The sequence below is a fragment of the Ochotona princeps genome, chromosome 19 (genome assembly GCF_030435755.1).
Source record: "Ochotona princeps isolate mOchPri1 chromosome 19, mOchPri1.hap1, whole genome shotgun sequence".
NCBI lineage: Eukaryota > Metazoa > Chordata > Mammalia > Lagomorpha > Ochotonidae > Ochotona > Ochotona princeps.
This window is the reverse complement of record NC_080850.1, coordinates 19,706,885-19,723,171: the sequence shown is the minus strand read 5'-3', so window position 1 is coordinate 19,723,171 and position 16,287 is coordinate 19,706,885. Positions and strand designations below refer to the sequence as shown.

The 16,287-nt window shown below is 42.9% G+C and overlaps 1 protein-coding gene across 1 annotated transcript in view; it reads right to left on the bottom strand.

Moving 5' to 3' along the window:
* Positions 1 to 1,883: 1,883 nt before the first annotated feature.
* The window catches only part of GEMIN5 (gem nuclear organelle associated protein 5), a 38,001-nt gene continuing 23,597 nt past the window's right edge, over positions 1,884 to 16,287 (bottom strand). Inside the window, exons 17-28 of the mRNA XM_058677558.1 lie at positions 15,237 to 15,350; positions 14,747 to 14,869; positions 12,671 to 12,766; positions 12,374 to 12,511; positions 11,143 to 11,290; positions 9,947 to 10,066; positions 9,228 to 9,438; positions 7,288 to 7,536; positions 5,847 to 6,009; positions 4,742 to 5,243; positions 3,631 to 3,727; positions 1,884 to 2,630 (exon numbers count right to left, since the gene is read on the bottom strand). Of these exons, the coding sequence (XP_058533541.1) occupies positions 2,463 to 2,630; positions 3,631 to 3,727; positions 4,742 to 5,243; positions 5,847 to 6,009; positions 7,288 to 7,536; positions 9,228 to 9,438; positions 9,947 to 10,066; positions 11,143 to 11,290; positions 12,374 to 12,511; positions 12,671 to 12,766; positions 14,747 to 14,869; positions 15,237 to 15,350 (2,129 nt within the window). The 3' untranslated portion in view covers positions 1,884 to 2,462. The remainder of the gene's footprint in view (positions 2,631 to 3,630; positions 3,728 to 4,741; positions 5,244 to 5,846; positions 6,010 to 7,287; positions 7,537 to 9,227; positions 9,439 to 9,946; positions 10,067 to 11,142; positions 11,291 to 12,373; positions 12,512 to 12,670; positions 12,767 to 14,746; positions 14,870 to 15,236; positions 15,351 to 16,287) is intronic.

Genomic DNA, 16,287 nt, shown 5'->3' with positions numbered 1-16,287 from the left:
CGTATATTGCAGAATGGCTTTTTTGGGGGGTCTTCTTTCCTTTTTTTAAAAAAGATCTTATTTATTTGAAAGTGAGTTAACAGAGTTTCTAACAGCTGGTTCACTCCCTTAATTGCCCCCAAGGCCAGCCTGAAGCCAGGTGCTTCTTCCAGGTCTCCCACATGGATGCAAGGGTCCCAAAGACTTGGGCCATTCTCCACTGCTTTCCCAGGCATGTTAGCAGTAAGCTCAATTCAAAGTAGAGCCCAAATGAGATGCCAGTCCTACAGATGGAGGCTTAACATCCTACGTCACTGTACTGACCCCTGCATAATGTTCTTGAATTCCACTGTTAAATGCCTAATGACAGTTCTGACATGAACAAAGTTCAAGCTGTCAATAAATACTTTCTTAGTTTATTCAAATTTTCATTAACACTAAGTATTAGACACTTAAATAGATGCTGGGATGAGACAGTGTAGAAAATGTCATCTTTACCCTCATTGGAGTGTACAGTCTGTTGCCAGACAGTAAGCAGCTTACACACACACAAATTGTGGACTGTAAAGTCCAGAACATAGTTGTCACTGAGCTTGAGGTACAAAAATAATCTGTTAAAGAGAAAGGACATTTAAGTTGGAACCTAAAATGGAGTAGAACTGAGCAGAACATGGGCAGAACCCCTGAAGTGACGAGATCCTAGTGAGTTATAGCATAGCAGTTCAAAGACCCACGTGGCTGCTGGCATTTAGAGGCCATGAGTGTGTTGACAGGATAAAGGCTGGCATTAGGCAGGACTTTGCAATCCACATTTGAAACTTAATGGCAAACTAGTGAAAGAAGTTTTAGCATGGAATTGACAAAGTGTAATTTGCAATTTAGTCACTGTGAGGATGGAGAATTACTGAGAGTCGATTCAGGCCAGTGCAGTCATGGATAACCAGAGTAGGGGAAAGATACTAGAAATTACTGTGGATGGGAATAAATCACCAAAAAACATCCTTGTCACTCAGAAATCTCAAGCCAGCTCCTTGAACTCTGGGTTTTTGTGTTTCTCTTAATTAGAAATAAATGAAAAACACTGCCCTTTACTCAGGCAGAAGGGACTCATTTTTCCCTCAATCCTTTTCGTGAAGTTCATTTTCAGACTGTGAAACTCTGGTGTCCAGTTGTTTACATTTGCAGTCAGGGAGGCTTCAAATCCTCGTCTGCCAGCTTACCCTCTTTCTCAGGTTCTTTAACAATGTAAACAACCATGAGCATTTAAATTCTACAGTCTTATCCCATTTTAGGGAAAATATTGATTAGTGATACATCTGTTGAATTTAGCATTTTCTAAACTCCAACACTTAGGCAAGTCCAAATGTCTGTAAAAATTGCCTTATAATTTTTTCCTCCTGAAGAGGGTTCCTCCTAGTGAATTTAAATCTCGCTGCCCTCAACAACCTGAACACTAGGAATTAACTGAAAAGTAAACTAACCAGAACAATTTTTTTTAGAGTGAATCCCAGGAAGGAGGGTTCCCGTTACTACCATGCCAGACTTGCTGGTTTTCCTGAGCATGCAAATAGGAAGGACATTACAGAACCTGAGTTTCTAACATTTTTCAGCTGTCTTAACAACCAAAGGAAGAGAACAAACATTTGTAATCAAGTGGTATTTACGGTCCTGTAATGCAAATACTGGAGTCCAGTGATCCAGAAGTCAGATATAATTAGAAATATGCATTTTTCTTCAAAGAGGATCTGGTTTTAATCTAACCCTGAAAAGAATTGCTAATCCAAACAGATTAAGAACAACTTAGACAGTATTTTCTTTCTGAGCTTTCTAATCATCATCAATCTTTCATTATAAAACCAAAGGGATATGTGACAATTTAATAAGTGATTTATCCAATAAACCAATTAAATAAAACTGGTACAAATTTTCAACCTGTTACACAGACAGAAAGTACAAGATCAACATGATGGATAAGGCCTTTTTCACATTCAGTCTTTCAAAGGGTCCATGAGGAAGAACCTGAGCTAACAACCAAAAAAAAAAAGGCAAAAGAAGACAAAACAAAAAAACCATATCAGTGGTCATACAATGCAGCGATTTTATCTTAGACAAGAATGACATAATTTTTGAAATACTTATAAAGATCACTTGTGTAAGAATGTAACACTATGGGCAGTCACAATAGTTTCTCCTCTTTGGGTGAAACCAGCATAAGGCTTTAGAGATGACCAACCATCACTCTGCATGTATGTGTTGGAGAATCCCTGCTGGCTTTTCATGATCTTTCTTGCTGTAGGAAAATACCCCTGAGTCCAAAGTCTGATGGCACTGTTTACAAGAAGTCGGTTCAGACTCCACTCTCATGTGTATTCTGGATTGCCGCATACACACCTAGGATCAGTCTGTCAAGGTGTAACTGCAGAGGAGATGACAGGTGTCAATCATTTAAAAATTGACACAATTTCTTCAGAGTCCTCCAAAGTTCATGTGCAGAAGGTCTGGCAGTATCTTTTGTAAGCTTTAGAGTTGCCATATTTTTTAAGGAGCTCTTGGGCTTGTTGCTGTATTTCCTGGGTCACACAGCTGGGACACTGGGACCCAATGTGAAGCAAGACGAGGCAGCACTCCAGCACATCTGGGAAGGGCCACTTCTGTGAGAGAATACGAGAATGAGCAAGGGAAGCACTTGTAAAAAAGAAATTCAAAATAATTGTTTTGGTGCAAAACTGTTTAAATTTTCTGCATAGTTTTTTCATAATAAGCATTTTCCATGAACATTCTGAAGACTGCTCATCCTTCTCTGGAACAGCTGAACTGTTGCCCTTTACAGTTACACTACAGACAGGTGATAACAAAATTGGGATGGTATGCTTTCTTAAATGATAGTTTCCTTTATGCTTCTGTTACTACTAAGGCCAGTACACTATAAGCTACTAAGTGCTTGGTACTGGGCCTCCAAACCTACTGTCTACTGGTTGCTGCTGCACCAGCACTCCCCATCCCGCCCCAGCTAGGGGCTGCACCTCCCAGGTCCTGGTCCTGGTCCGGCCACCTGCAGGGCAGCAGCCAGCCCATCTGTCAGTGGTCGGCCCCCGCTCCCAGACATGGCCTGCAGGTGGGGAACACTCCTCCTCTGCCCAGGGTGGACCCCGTTGGCAGTTCTGGCTATCCCCTTCCCTCCTGTGCTTGTAGAATGCCATCGTGTGGCTCAGTCCCTGTCCTGTGGCTGGGCTGGCTGGCTGACCAAGGCCCATCCCCACCCGGCACCCTTGGCCACCCTGGCTGCCAGTCAAGCCGCTAGCCCTGTGGGGGATGGCAGAGTGGAGACAGTTGTCTTGATGATGTCTAAATTTCTCAAAACCATTTAAAAAATAAACAAATACTAGGTACCAAATACCATTTTACTTCTTACTTCCCAACTATATTATGTTTGATTTTTTTCTGATGACTGTGGCATAAATTGCTTGTATGGTCAATATTTCTACTGTTCAAATTAAACGTTTTAGAAATTAAAGGTAAATGGACTACATTTTTGAGCACACGCAATTAGGTACAGATTTCAGGAACTGGAAAGAGAAATAGATTACCTTTGCTATATAGTTCAATGGTAACATAAAAAATAATATTCATTACCAAATGAACTAATCTTACCTTAATACTCTCAGGAAACTTTGCCATTTTTTCATTTGCCTCTGTAAGCCTCTTTGTTAATTCAGGCAGAGAAACTGGCTCATGTTTTTCTTCTTCACTATTGATAATAAAAGAGCAGGTTACATATTTCACCTTAGGTAACTCCCAACATTCCCTCCCTCTCCCCCACTGTTTTTATGGTGGTAAGATGCGAATCCTACAAAATTTATCTTTAACCTACTTTCAAGTACATAGGTGACTGGCATTACAGAACATGCATAGTTTTTGGGTGACCATAGCCACCATGCATGTCTCCGCCCCCTTATTTTGTGAAACTGAGATGCTCTGCCTATTCCACAGTAACTCCATTCTCCACTCCCTCAGCTCCTGCAACCACCAGGGTCCTTTCTGTCTCCGATTTTGATTATTCCAGCTATCCATTTTTCCCCTGTATGAGTGGAATTATGCAGTTACATTTGTTTGTGACAGACTGTAGCAATTTCTAAGACCTTGCTTTTAATTCTTTTGGGTATACACTAAGAAGTGGAACTTCTGGAGTTTTTGGAGGGACTGTTCCACAGCACCTGTTATTTTACATTCCCATGACGCCCTGCAATACACACGTCCAGCTATGTGGTGACTGGAGACTGGTGTCTGTCCTCCACCATGCCCCTACTTCAGTGGAAGTAATAAGTAACCACGTTTTGATCATTCTTATTTGGTGTTTTTTCATTTTAATATGCAGTCTTGCACACTATCCTTTTTGTGTTTTTTGGGGGGTGCTGATACAGTGTAATTGAAAGCCTTTTTCATGAATGATGCAATAATGCAGTTCTATATGACTTTTCTCAGGGGAAGGATCTACGTAGTGTACAATAAGGAGGATCTTACCATGTTGTCATTGTTAACAAACGGGTACCCTTCTTCACAGATGAGGGAACTGAAGTGCACAGACATTTAAAAACCTGCCTGAGATCACTCCACTCACCAGGGCCAGGATCAGAACCCAAGTCTAGCTCCAAAATCTGTGACTTAATCAGGCTACTTCCAAGTGAGTGGACTGAAGTCAGTCTTATCACTTGAGAATCCACCAGGGCAGTTTTCTTCGTCCTCGACTAGCCCCAGTACTTACCCTGGACTCTGAGGACTGGAGTGGGACTGTTCTCCTTCCTGCTGAGGACTGTCCTGCTCAGGACCATTTGCTGTGGATTTACAGAGCTGACTCTTCTGGTGTTGGCGGATCATTTCTGCCAGAGTCTCCTGGACTTCAGCAACAGTCCTCTGGGAGCTTTGCAGGGTGGCATGCTGTGCTGAAAAGAGCACGTGGCAGGTACTCAGCACTCGTTCACTTTCTTCCGAGAGTCTCAAGTCTGGCTGTGGAGGCCTGCTTGGCTCTGGCTGGGAAGCAGCTTCTGGGTCTGCCTCCTCGGCACTGGCATTCTCTGCCTCTTGGCTTTGCTCAACAGGTGTCCTCCTGTGACAGACCCTCACCGAGACACTGGAGTCAGAGCAAGGACTGCAGAGAGCCCACCAGATTTCATACAGACGCCCATAAATGAAGAAAGCTTCCAAGCTTTTGAAGGCTGGTGTGATGGGGGAATGGTCACCCAATTTGTCTCGTAGGTAGTCACAGCCTAGAAGAAAAAGATTTGGGATTTTACATGTTTTTATCTGCCAGAAATTTGTCCTCTGTCCTCATCTTCTGTTTGCTACCCAAAGAAAAAGGAAAGCAGTGTGTTCAGGGAGCACACCCCTTCTCCCCATAGTTACCTGGAGCTAAGCATCTTCTGGGCAGGACAGGTGTTCTCACTGCTACAAGCTAGCAGTCACTAACAGTCTAACAGGTCCTGCTGGAGGCTCGGGCCACATCAAAATCACACTTATGTCTGAAAACTTCCAGAGACTTAGCTCGATGACATACAGTTAAAGGAATAGCTACCTTTGTGTTGTCTTTTTCTATTTTTACTAATAATGACCACATTAGTTCTCCTTACATTGACTGTGGAATGTGGATAGGAGGGAATGTGGAATGTGGGTTGGGTAGGTAGGGCCAAGTAGAAACAGTGCAGTCATTCTGGCTACCTCTTAGGAAGTAAGAGAAACAACACTTTCCATTACAGTGACACAGTTGGCCAACCTTTGTCTTTTTATAACCTTGGTAATCCCAGTGATGCACCAGCAATGGCCTGACATCTCTCCACAGGTGTATTCCAGGCGGGGGGTGGGGGAGCACTCACCATCAGGGAGAAAGGCCGAGTGTACTTCCTGCATGATGGTGAAGTTCCCTGAGTCATAGCTCCGGACCACAGCCTGAAGCAGTGCTTGCACAGCCGCATCCCAAGAGGCCACTTCCTGGCTTAGCACTGCCAAAGTCAAATCATGGCAAATGTGAAGCAAGACCTGGGGAGAGCCAGAGTCTCAGTTAGACATCCTCCTAGGGTAGGAACGAGGGGGGCTTCTAGAACTATTCTATTCACTAAATGTGGAAGCTAGTGCCACCAGCCAGAGTTGCATTAGCAACCCTGATACCTACTTAGCAGCAACTGTTCCTGCTGAGAAAATGCCTTGACATTGACATTTCATTAAAACAAAGTTGTAATGAGCAAAACTTGGAGGACTACAATTAAGATAACATGTTAGGGTTAGGTCAATTTAGGTGTGTATTTCAAAGGAGTTTTGGCAAATCACCAAAATCAAGATGGAACAGTGTGATCAATTAAACCCCCCCAAGTGTGCCTTCAAAGGTAGTCTCTCACCCTAACCCTCTGGCAACCACCAGTCTACTCTTTGCCATTTGCATTATGTTAAATAGTATATCTGTTTACCAGTTGGTGGACATTTAGGTTTTTTCCAGTTTTTATGGACTAAGGTACATTTATGTACAAGTCTGTGTGTGGACATCTAATTTGGTTTATTTTAGTGAAGTATTTACACCATAGAACTCCTGAGCCAGCTTCCTGCTAATGTACCTGGAGAACAGAGCAAGATGGCCAAAATACTTGAGCCCCCGTCACCCATATAGGAAGCCCAGTTTCAGGTACTAGTTTTGGCCTGGTCCAGCCCCACCACTGCAGTCATTTGGGGAGTGGTGCAGCCAGTGGGAGATCTTTCTTTCTGCCTCTTAAATAACAAATCTTTTAAAAAGAAAAGGTAAGATTATTCTAAGATGGACAGAGTAGCTAAAATAAAACCACTTGATCTGTTTCAACATGAGTAATTTTACAAGTAGTCACTGAAGTAACCATGCCACTAAATACATCTGGAGCAACAAGCTGCCTTGGTGAGCTAAGGAAAGAGAATGGGGCTGAGGAAGGGAAAAGAGAGGTATTTCAATTTTACAGCAATAAAAAATCCCTAAATAAACAAATCCAAACAAAAAACCCTATATAGCAAAAGAGAGAGATAAAACTGTTAATTTCAATTGATAGGCACTTATTATGTAATTTTCTGTGCTGTTTAAATATTCCCGATTTTTTTTAAAAACGAATACTGCTGTAAGACTAACTTCAATGCTAATTACTCTGAAAGGGTCTATCTCCAGGCTGCCTGGCCCGCCATTGTTGTTTCTGAAATGCAGGCTTTAAGATGGCTCTGCTCATTGCCCTGCTATACGAGACATAGGTCAGAGAAGTCTTACTACTGAATGATTAACGTCACAGGCTGCTGTGGCCGGGGTACCTGTTTGGAGGGAGTGTTGCTCGTAGCAGATGGGTATTTGATGGTCTGAAGCTTCTCAAAGGCTGTCTGATACTGCTCTGGGGTGTCAAGGCTGAAGATGGTCTTCCATACTGTTGTCACTCTCTCTGTGAACGGCCCTTTGGTGCCTTCGGCCCACTCGTGGTAAGAGGAGCTTTTGCCCTCTGAAAGCTGCTTTTCCTCCAGATGCCTGGACAGTAGCTCAAGAAGGCCAAATACCAGTCTCTGAGCCTGGAACCCAGTTGCCAAGAAGAGACATTGTCAGTGTGATCACATGGGGATTACCTGGAGAGCCTATTTCCCCTTGGAGGTGTTCCCCTTTCCGTCTGTCCCGTGTAGGGCCTCACATTCATGTTTCCTTACATGGACTCCCAACCACAGACCCGCCCACTACATTTTAAGTGATACACAGGCCAGCTAGCACAGGCATGTGGCCTAGTTTGACAACAGTTGGGTTAAGCTTGCCAGGTGCTGTTCTGCACGTGCTTTACACCGAGGAGCACACAGTAAAATGGCAACGAGCCAGGGGTGCTGGTGCAGACAGGCTTGGTAGATCCGAGTGCTGCGACAGGCATTTAAGGGCTGTCGAAGGAGGCTAGATAGCCAGAAGAGAACAGGCACACAGAAAAGGCCTGGAAAATTTTAATTTTTCCTGGATTTGCAGTTGTCAAGATTCCTTGCATACCCGTGTAATATTTTTGTTTTCCATACAGAATAGTGTGTATCAGAATATAGGTTTCTTGCTTTGTTAAGCCTGCTCTTTAAGAAAAAGTCCTATGTTGGGACCTTACTGGTAAAGCCATGGCCTGCAATGCAGGTATCCCATCTGGGGGACAGTTCACATTCTTGCTCCCTGCTAACGGCCTGCTAAAAGCAGCGTAAAGTGAACCAAGCAGTTGGACCCCTGCCCTCCACATTGGAGACCCAGAAGCAGTTCCTGGTTTTGGCCCGACTTGTCCCTAGCCACTGTGGCCATCTAGATGGAAATTGAACCAGCCGATGGAATATCTCCATTTTTCCTTTTCTCTCTATATCTATGACTTTAAAATAAACCAAAATCTTAAAAACAAATCAGTGTCTGACAAGAAAAGTTCTTTATTATTTGAAAGGCAGAGTTGCAAAGAGGGAGACGTACAGAGATACTTCCATCTGCTGGTTCACTCCCAAAATGGCTGTAAAAGCCAAAGCTGGGTCATTTCAAAGCCAGGAGGCAAGAGCTTGCAGGTCTCACATGTAGATGCAGGGGCCCAAGCACTTTGGCTATCCTTTGCTGCTTTGCAAGGAATATTAGCAGGGAACTGGATAAAATGCAGCAGCCAGGACGCAAACTGCTATTATAGGTAGTGCTTTCCCTGCTTGCTGCAGCACTGACCCATGGAGTTCCGATTTAGACCCAGATCTCCTTGACTCAACAGCCCTGCTCTCTTCCCTTGGTTTAGTTCATTAGAAGGTCCTGACTGCTAACATCATGTGTTGTACTTCTGTGCTTTTCAGTTAAGCTAAGTTCAAAAAGGGACCAGTGTGTATCTTTTTAAGAGACTAGGAGATGGTGCCAGTGGTATGAATGTAGTTTCAACCTGATGTGTCAGAAAAAGCAGCAGTAAATGACGCAAACAAACTTTCTTTCAAGAAACATGGGGTGAGTTAATGAAGAAACACTAGTTGGTTAATGGGTAGTTACTGAAGTTTTGTACAAACTGACCAGCAATGCCTTATTAGCTCCGACTCTGAACATGGTACCTAATGAGCCCTGATCCTTCAGTGAGAGCATTACCAGGACATGCTGGGCATTTTTAAGGGTAACTGCAAAATTGCTACAGTGAGAGACTAGAGAAGGATTCAGGAGCCTTCCACCACATTGACATGTGGAAGGGAAAACAGACAGCCCTCCCTGGGAACATGTGGAATGCAGCGAGACTGACCTGTAGGCTTTCATGCAGCTGCAGGGCCTCCTGGGCTCCCACCCAGTTCTTGGTCAGGAGCAGCTCTTGTGCACATCTGAGAGCCAGGGAAGCAGACAATTCTTCCTCTCCTGCAATCGCAGCCAGTTCTGCAGCTGTTCGAAGTGATGCCGCATCCCCCTTTTTGGCCAAAACTTTGGCTGCATCGTAAGCAGAAGCAGCCCCTAAATAGCTATGATGAGAATGAGAGCCCAAAGAAAATGTCATAAACAAATCTCTATTGGCCTCCCCCAAAGGTTAAATCACTTCTCTCTCTGTCCAGGCTTTTGCATGTGCCTCCCCGTGTTCCCAGGGCATTGCCACTTCTGGTTGCTCCAACACAAGCTGAGACCAGCACAGCTCAGCAGAGTGAGTAACACCACAGGGTTTGAGGACACAGGAACATGTGCTGAACTGAACCTAAGCATACAAGTCATTTCCTCTTAATTTCCCCCATGGATGGTAAAAAACATCACTAAGGTTGTTGTTACTGAGCCTCCTACTGAGGTATCTTAAATAGTTAGGATGATTTACAGCCAAGCCAAGGAGGTGGATCCTGATGAAGCTTAGGAAGTTAAATATAATGTCCACACCAGCCACTTTATCTCTACCTTGTGAAGCATTTCTGCTTTGTTTCTTGTCCTGTTTTCCCTGACACAAGCTCTGTTGAGGAACACTGTACTCTTGTTGCCCCTACTTACCATTTGGCTGCCACAGCGTAGTGGCCATCTCTTTCTAGAATGGTTCCCCAGGTGAGGTACAGGTCCTTCAGGACGGGGTCCTCTGGGCGCAGCCGAGCCTTGGCAATGGCAATGGCTTCCCTAAAGGCAACAACAAAGCCTTCAGTCCATCTCAACTGGCCCCTTGGTCTGAGACCCCAGGAGCAGATGCCAAACAAGACAAACCACCTTGTTGTATTGTCTGTATTATTCCAACTTCCTGTAGGAAGTGCTTCTGCATTGTCCTACCAGGTCAAGTTAAAAAAAACACTCTGTGTTCAGTCCTTCCTTTGGATTGGAAATTCTACTCATACCCTTTTGGGGGATTCATGAGATCAAAAACTATTTTCATAATAATGTCAAGAGATAGTCTGCCATTTTTTTGGGGGGGTTGTTGTTGTTGAATTGTGTTGACAGCTACACCAACTGAGTAACAGTAGCGTTGGGTAGAGGTGCTGGTATCTCAGTAAGAAGCCAGCCAATGGCTCTGGCATTTTAAAAAAAAAAAAGGGAAAAAATGAAAAATTAGACTTTTTCGATGAGACTGATACACTATTACAAAAAGTAAATTTTAATGGGTATTTTTAATAGAATGTGTCAATGTTTGGAAGATCTGTATAACTCAGTGAACTAATATTTTCCAAATGATATTCCAGCTCTGAATTGTGACAGCATAAAATTATAGCTGGAATAAAAATGTTTTAGATCAAAGTGATCTAGAGCGACAGCAGGATGAGTATTGTGGGGTTTGTCTTTCAGCCATGAAGGAGAAACTGGCGCCAGTTTGCTTTTATGCCATTAAAAAAAAATTGCACAGGGGCTGGCACTATCACACAGTGAGCTAAGCTTCTGCCTCCTGTGCTGGATGGAGGATTGAGTCCAAGCTGCTTCACTTCCAGTCCAGCTCCCTGCTAGGGTGCCTGTGCATTTCTTTAAAATAAATGATTAGGCTTGAGATGAAGAGCTTCTGAGGTGGCCAGCAAATTTTCCTTCCTAGATGAGGCTTACAAAAATGGGAGTTCCCTAAAAATGTGTGAATGTGGGAGCAGTTTCTCTTTTAAGAATTCATTAAGCTGTTCATTTGTTTTATGGTGTTTCCACTGGTTGTTTAACAGTACAGTTTAGATTATATTTCACATTATGCCCAGCTACTGGCTCCACTTGAGGACCATACAGACCTGTAAAAATGGTTAGACTTGAGCAGCTCCACAGCTTCGTACACCTTGTGGATGGAAAGCAGATGAGAGGCAGCCTTGACGTACTGATCCTGGAAACACAGCTGTCTGGCAAAAGCTTCCACGGCCCACAGCCACACATGGTAGCCAGCTGATAAAAGATGATGGTTAACATTTTTTAAAAAGAGGCTTAAGAAAAAATAGGTGCATTTGAGCTGAAAAATGCCTTGTCTTCATAGTCACTGAAGTAATAGTTACTAATTGAGCTGTCATCACAGACTGTCTCCATATCTACATTCTAAAACATGAACTGCTTCTTTGGTTATGTAACATACATATAAAACAGTAAGAAATTCTAGTTATACAGAAGTATGGCGCTCCAGGGTAGTGGTTACCCTTGATGGGCAGGGAGCCTGAGGCGAGCTTCCAGGGCACCAGTGCTGTGAGGTTTCTTGGTGTGAGTAACAAGGTGATCTCACTGTCCACTCAATCTGTGTACTTGCCTCTCCTTATTTATATGTATGTATCTATTCACACACGGTCTTAAAAATCCATGGAAAATGCATATTCTGCAATAAAACTATGTAAAGATTTAAAAAACATTTTGTATTGAAATAAATTTATCGTTTAATTCTACTTTTCCATTCATTTTTAAAGTATTCTCATCTGTAGTACACTTGAATAAAAAGCTAAAAAAAAGAAAGAGAAACTGGGCACGAGATGTTTTTCTGTCAACCATCATTATCAATTTCTCTTGAAAACTCTGGAGACAGTCTGTAAGTTTATACCCACCTAAGTGTGTAAACACAATTGCATATTCAGTTTTCTGTTTTGTGTCTACAGCTTGATTCTTTTCATCTATGTGAGATACAGAACTGCCCATCCTTTGGGTATCTGCAGGGGTTTCTACTGTAAGTGATCTAATCAGTCTATTACTAATGGATATAGACATCTTTGCCATCTTTCACTGTTCAAAAACAGCAGAACTGCTGCAGTGAAAATTCAGGTTTGTCATTCTGTTTGTGTCAGTAGAGCTGCATAAATTTTGTAATTAGAATTGGTGAACTAAAGGTTACAAGCATTTCCACTAATCATTAAAGGAAGCCAGAGACCTGCTGTTGCAGAGGTTGGGTTGATTTACTCATCAACTTATTGCTGAAAATATAATGTGCTGTGTATGTCCCTGTGTTTGTGGTTTTATGCTTACGTAGGAGCCCTCTTGATGAGCACATACCTACAGGTGCCATAGCCACTAGATTGTCTGTCAGCTCCCCTCTTTCTGCTGCGGTCTGGAGGACTCCCTTTAGATCACCCTTCCACAGCATGAGCTGGTGAAATAACTCAGGGTGGCCATTTTCCAAGTGGCCTTTTCCTGTTTGGGAAAGAGATATTTAAGTCCGGAGCTCAGAACCCGGTTAACTGACAAGTGACATTGCCACCACAGTGCTACAGTAGCCCTGTAAGAGGCGTATGCGCTCACAGGTCGGGGACATGTAAGGATGGATGGCATTATTGCCTTGGTTGGCCTCACCTTCGGTGTCAATCATTTTGTACAGGGTAGCCCTGTCTGTGAAAAGCCCCAGGTGAAATCTTTCCTCCAGATCAGCAGATACATCCGCACTGGGCTCTGTTTTCAAAGACAAATAATCAGAGAAAATCATGATGCCGTTTATATCCAGTAACTCGTGAGTACTATCTGTATGAACAGTCACTCCTGATGCTGCCAGTGTGCGGGCTCTGTGCCCGTTTACTCTCACAGATACCCCTGCTGGTTATAGGGGCAGCAGAACAGGAGAATACACAGAGGTTGATCAAGCTCAACTCTTGACAAAATCCAGTAGGACAACATAAGTTGTAGTCTGCTCAAAGAAAGATTTGAGAGACAAGGGAAAGGAAAACTTTAGAATTGAACCCAAAATCCAACATGCATTGAAATGCTGTTAAAAAAATAATAAAAAATAGGTTAGTAAGAAATGTTTAATACTCAGTGGGACCGACCATAAAAATAACTAAAAAAATTTTTTTTCAAGTAGGAGAAACAATGTAAAACTGTACAATTACATTAATCACAGAAAGGTATCACAAATCCTCCAAAAAAGGCTATAAAAAAATTCACGGCCTGGCGCAGTAGCCTAGTGGCTAAAGTCTTCACCTTGCATGCACCAGGATCCCATCTGGGCACAGGTTCTAATCCCAGTGGTCCCGCTTCCCATTTAGTTTCCTGCTTGTGGCCTGCGAAAGCAGTACAGAATGGCCCAAAGCCTTGGGACCCTGCACCTGTGTGGGAGACCCGGAGGAGGCTCCTGGCTTTGGATTGGCGCAGCTCTGGCAGTTGTGGCCACTTGGGGAGTGAACTAGCAGACAGAAGATCTTCCTCTCTGCCTCTCCTCTCTGTACATTTGCCTTTCTAATCAAAATAAGTAAATCTGAAAAAAAAAATATCAAAACACATCTCTGGCAAGACACAAGAAACCTAATGTCTTGAGGGAGGAGAAGTGGAAGACTAAGTGTCAGGGGTGTGATGTCCTTTTTTAAACATTTTTACTTTATCACGTGCAGCCCATCCCAAAATATAAAATTAAAATTGTATGGCTGGCACGGTGGCATATTGAGCTATCCCTCTGTCTGCAGTACTAGCATTTATAGGTGCCAGTTGAATCCTGGCTGTTCCAGTTCCCATCCAGCTCCATGTTTGTGGCCTGGAAAAGCAATAGAGGATGGCTTAAGATCTTGAACTCCTGCACACATGTGGGTAACCTGGAAGAAGCTTCTTGTTCCCAGCCTTGGATTGACTCAGTTTAGGCAATTGTGGCCACTTGGGGAATAAACCAGCAGATAGAAGATCTCTCTGTCTCTCCTCCTACCTCTAACTTTCGATTAACATAAATCTTCGAAAAAATTTGTTTAAATATTAAAGCAATAGGCATCAAATAAAGGCTGTGAAATTTCAAAATTCTAAAAAACTTCACCAACAAAATATACCCATAAATTTTTTAAAAAAGTTTTATTTATAAAGACAGAGAGAGAAAGGGAGAGATCATCTGTTAGTTTACTTCCTAACTGGCTACAATAGCTAGGGTGGGTCAAGCTGAAGCCAGGAGCCTAGAACCTCTGAACTTTATCCAGGTCTCCAATGTGGGCTCAAGCATTTGGTCCATCCTCCTTGGCTTTCCCAGCTGCACCAGTAGGAGCTGGATCAGAAGTGAAGCAGCTGGGACAGGACCAAGCACTCATATGGGCATCCTGCGTCACAGGTGGTGGCTTTACTAGCTGTACCACGCTGGCAAGAAAAAACAATTTTCTACATAAATATACTGTTGAGTAGGGGACAGGCTGTGGCAGGATAAATAAGCCAGCATCCCAATTCTGGCATGTAGGTGGCTGCTAGCACAGAGCTACCTCTCAGAGCACTGGGCAGTGTTGACGATAGGTCAAAACGGGGAGTCTGCCAGCAGAATATGGGAATGCACGTGGGGAGGAAGGCTGGAAAAGAATTGAAGTATATGTAACAAATTTAGTTTGCTCATTCATTCAAGAAGTAAGAAAGCACCCTTCCTACGTCAGTCTCCAGGAAACCCTGGATAGAGCAAAGAAATGTAGCTGGTACCTTTGGAATGTTTTGCCGTCGCCAGAACCAAGCAGTCATGGTGCAGCTCCTCTTTGGGTCTGTGATCCAGGCTTGTGCTCAGGGGCAGCATGGACCGAGCTTTCTTTTTTTTGATCAAGGCTTCTGAAATGTAATGAATTACAAACCATTTGAAGAACAGCTGATTAAAAATCCAAAATGGAGTGACCTGGAGGGCACAGGAAGCTCCTCCTGCAATACAGACGTGTTCAAATCCACCAGCGGGGACAGTGCTCACGGTACACTCAGAGATGCCCTGGCTTACATTTAGGAAGTAGTGTCAACAGTGGCAAAACACATCATGAGCTGCTAAAGAAGCATTCAAAGGCTCAACCCCAAACTGAAACGTTATCAAAATGATGCCTGCAATAGTTAAAGCCTAGACAAACAAACTCTGTATGCTTCTCAGTTCACAGCTGCACATCATGTTTTAGTACACTCCAACAAAATATTCCAGTCATGAGATACCAACCTGGCTTCTCTTTAGGTGGCTCCTTTTTCAGGAAGGAGATTTTGTTAATTATGGCACCTTTAGACTTTTCATTGCCCGAGGACACTGAGGTGCAGACAGCTGGCTCTCTGGAAACTACAGTGTGAGGCAAAAAAAAGAGTTTGGAATAAGAACAATTTAAAAGTTAAAAGCTATACCAGGCCTACCAATACAATTTTATCTGTTAGCAAAACATGCTTTGCCAAGGAAGTGGGGGTGGTCTTCCCTTCCACACCTTAAAAGCTGGCTTTATTCCATTTCTACCGCACTTTATTTGACTAGCTAAGAAAAACCAAAGCTTTGAGCCTCTCACAGGTTCCCCAACTTTGCTCAGGTGACAGAACACTTTTTAGATATCTGGATCACAAAGTACTAACTACAGATTTGATTATATAAACAAGGAATCATTCAACTAATAGAGAAGACTGAGTGTATACAATATGGAATTAAAATCCTGTGCACTCAAACTATTACTTATTTTTAAAAACCTAGCTGTTTGATCTATAGTGATAAAGGACATTCCTGTAGAAAGGTATCTTGCTGAGCCTGTTATCAATTAGGTAAGCTTTTAGCTCTTTCTTTATCCTGACCATGGACCCAGCAGGCATCCTCAGGATGGACTAGGTCAGGGTACCTCTGTACCATATATTTTGGCCTTTTCAATTCTGCCATATTAAAAGCATTTGTTTTAAACTTAAGCATATCAGGAACTGCTTCTGTTTATTTATTTGCTACTTAAATCATTCATTTTAACAGCCAGAGCACAAAGTATTGAAGATAAACATGCAAACTAATAAAAGTGCTAAAAGTCTATTCAGTAACAGCTTTTCTCTTCAAACTAGAAATAGACTGCATGAGTGGAAATTAATGATACAGCACTGTTTTGTGAGAAATCTGAGATTTGTCACCATCGCTTAACTGACTAGAAGAACCTAGCTACTACTCATATGTGTTTTTGTGTGAGAACACAGAAACCCAGGATCAAAATCTGGGCAAAAGGGGAGGTAAGTTGTAATGCCTCACTGAGGTGCCA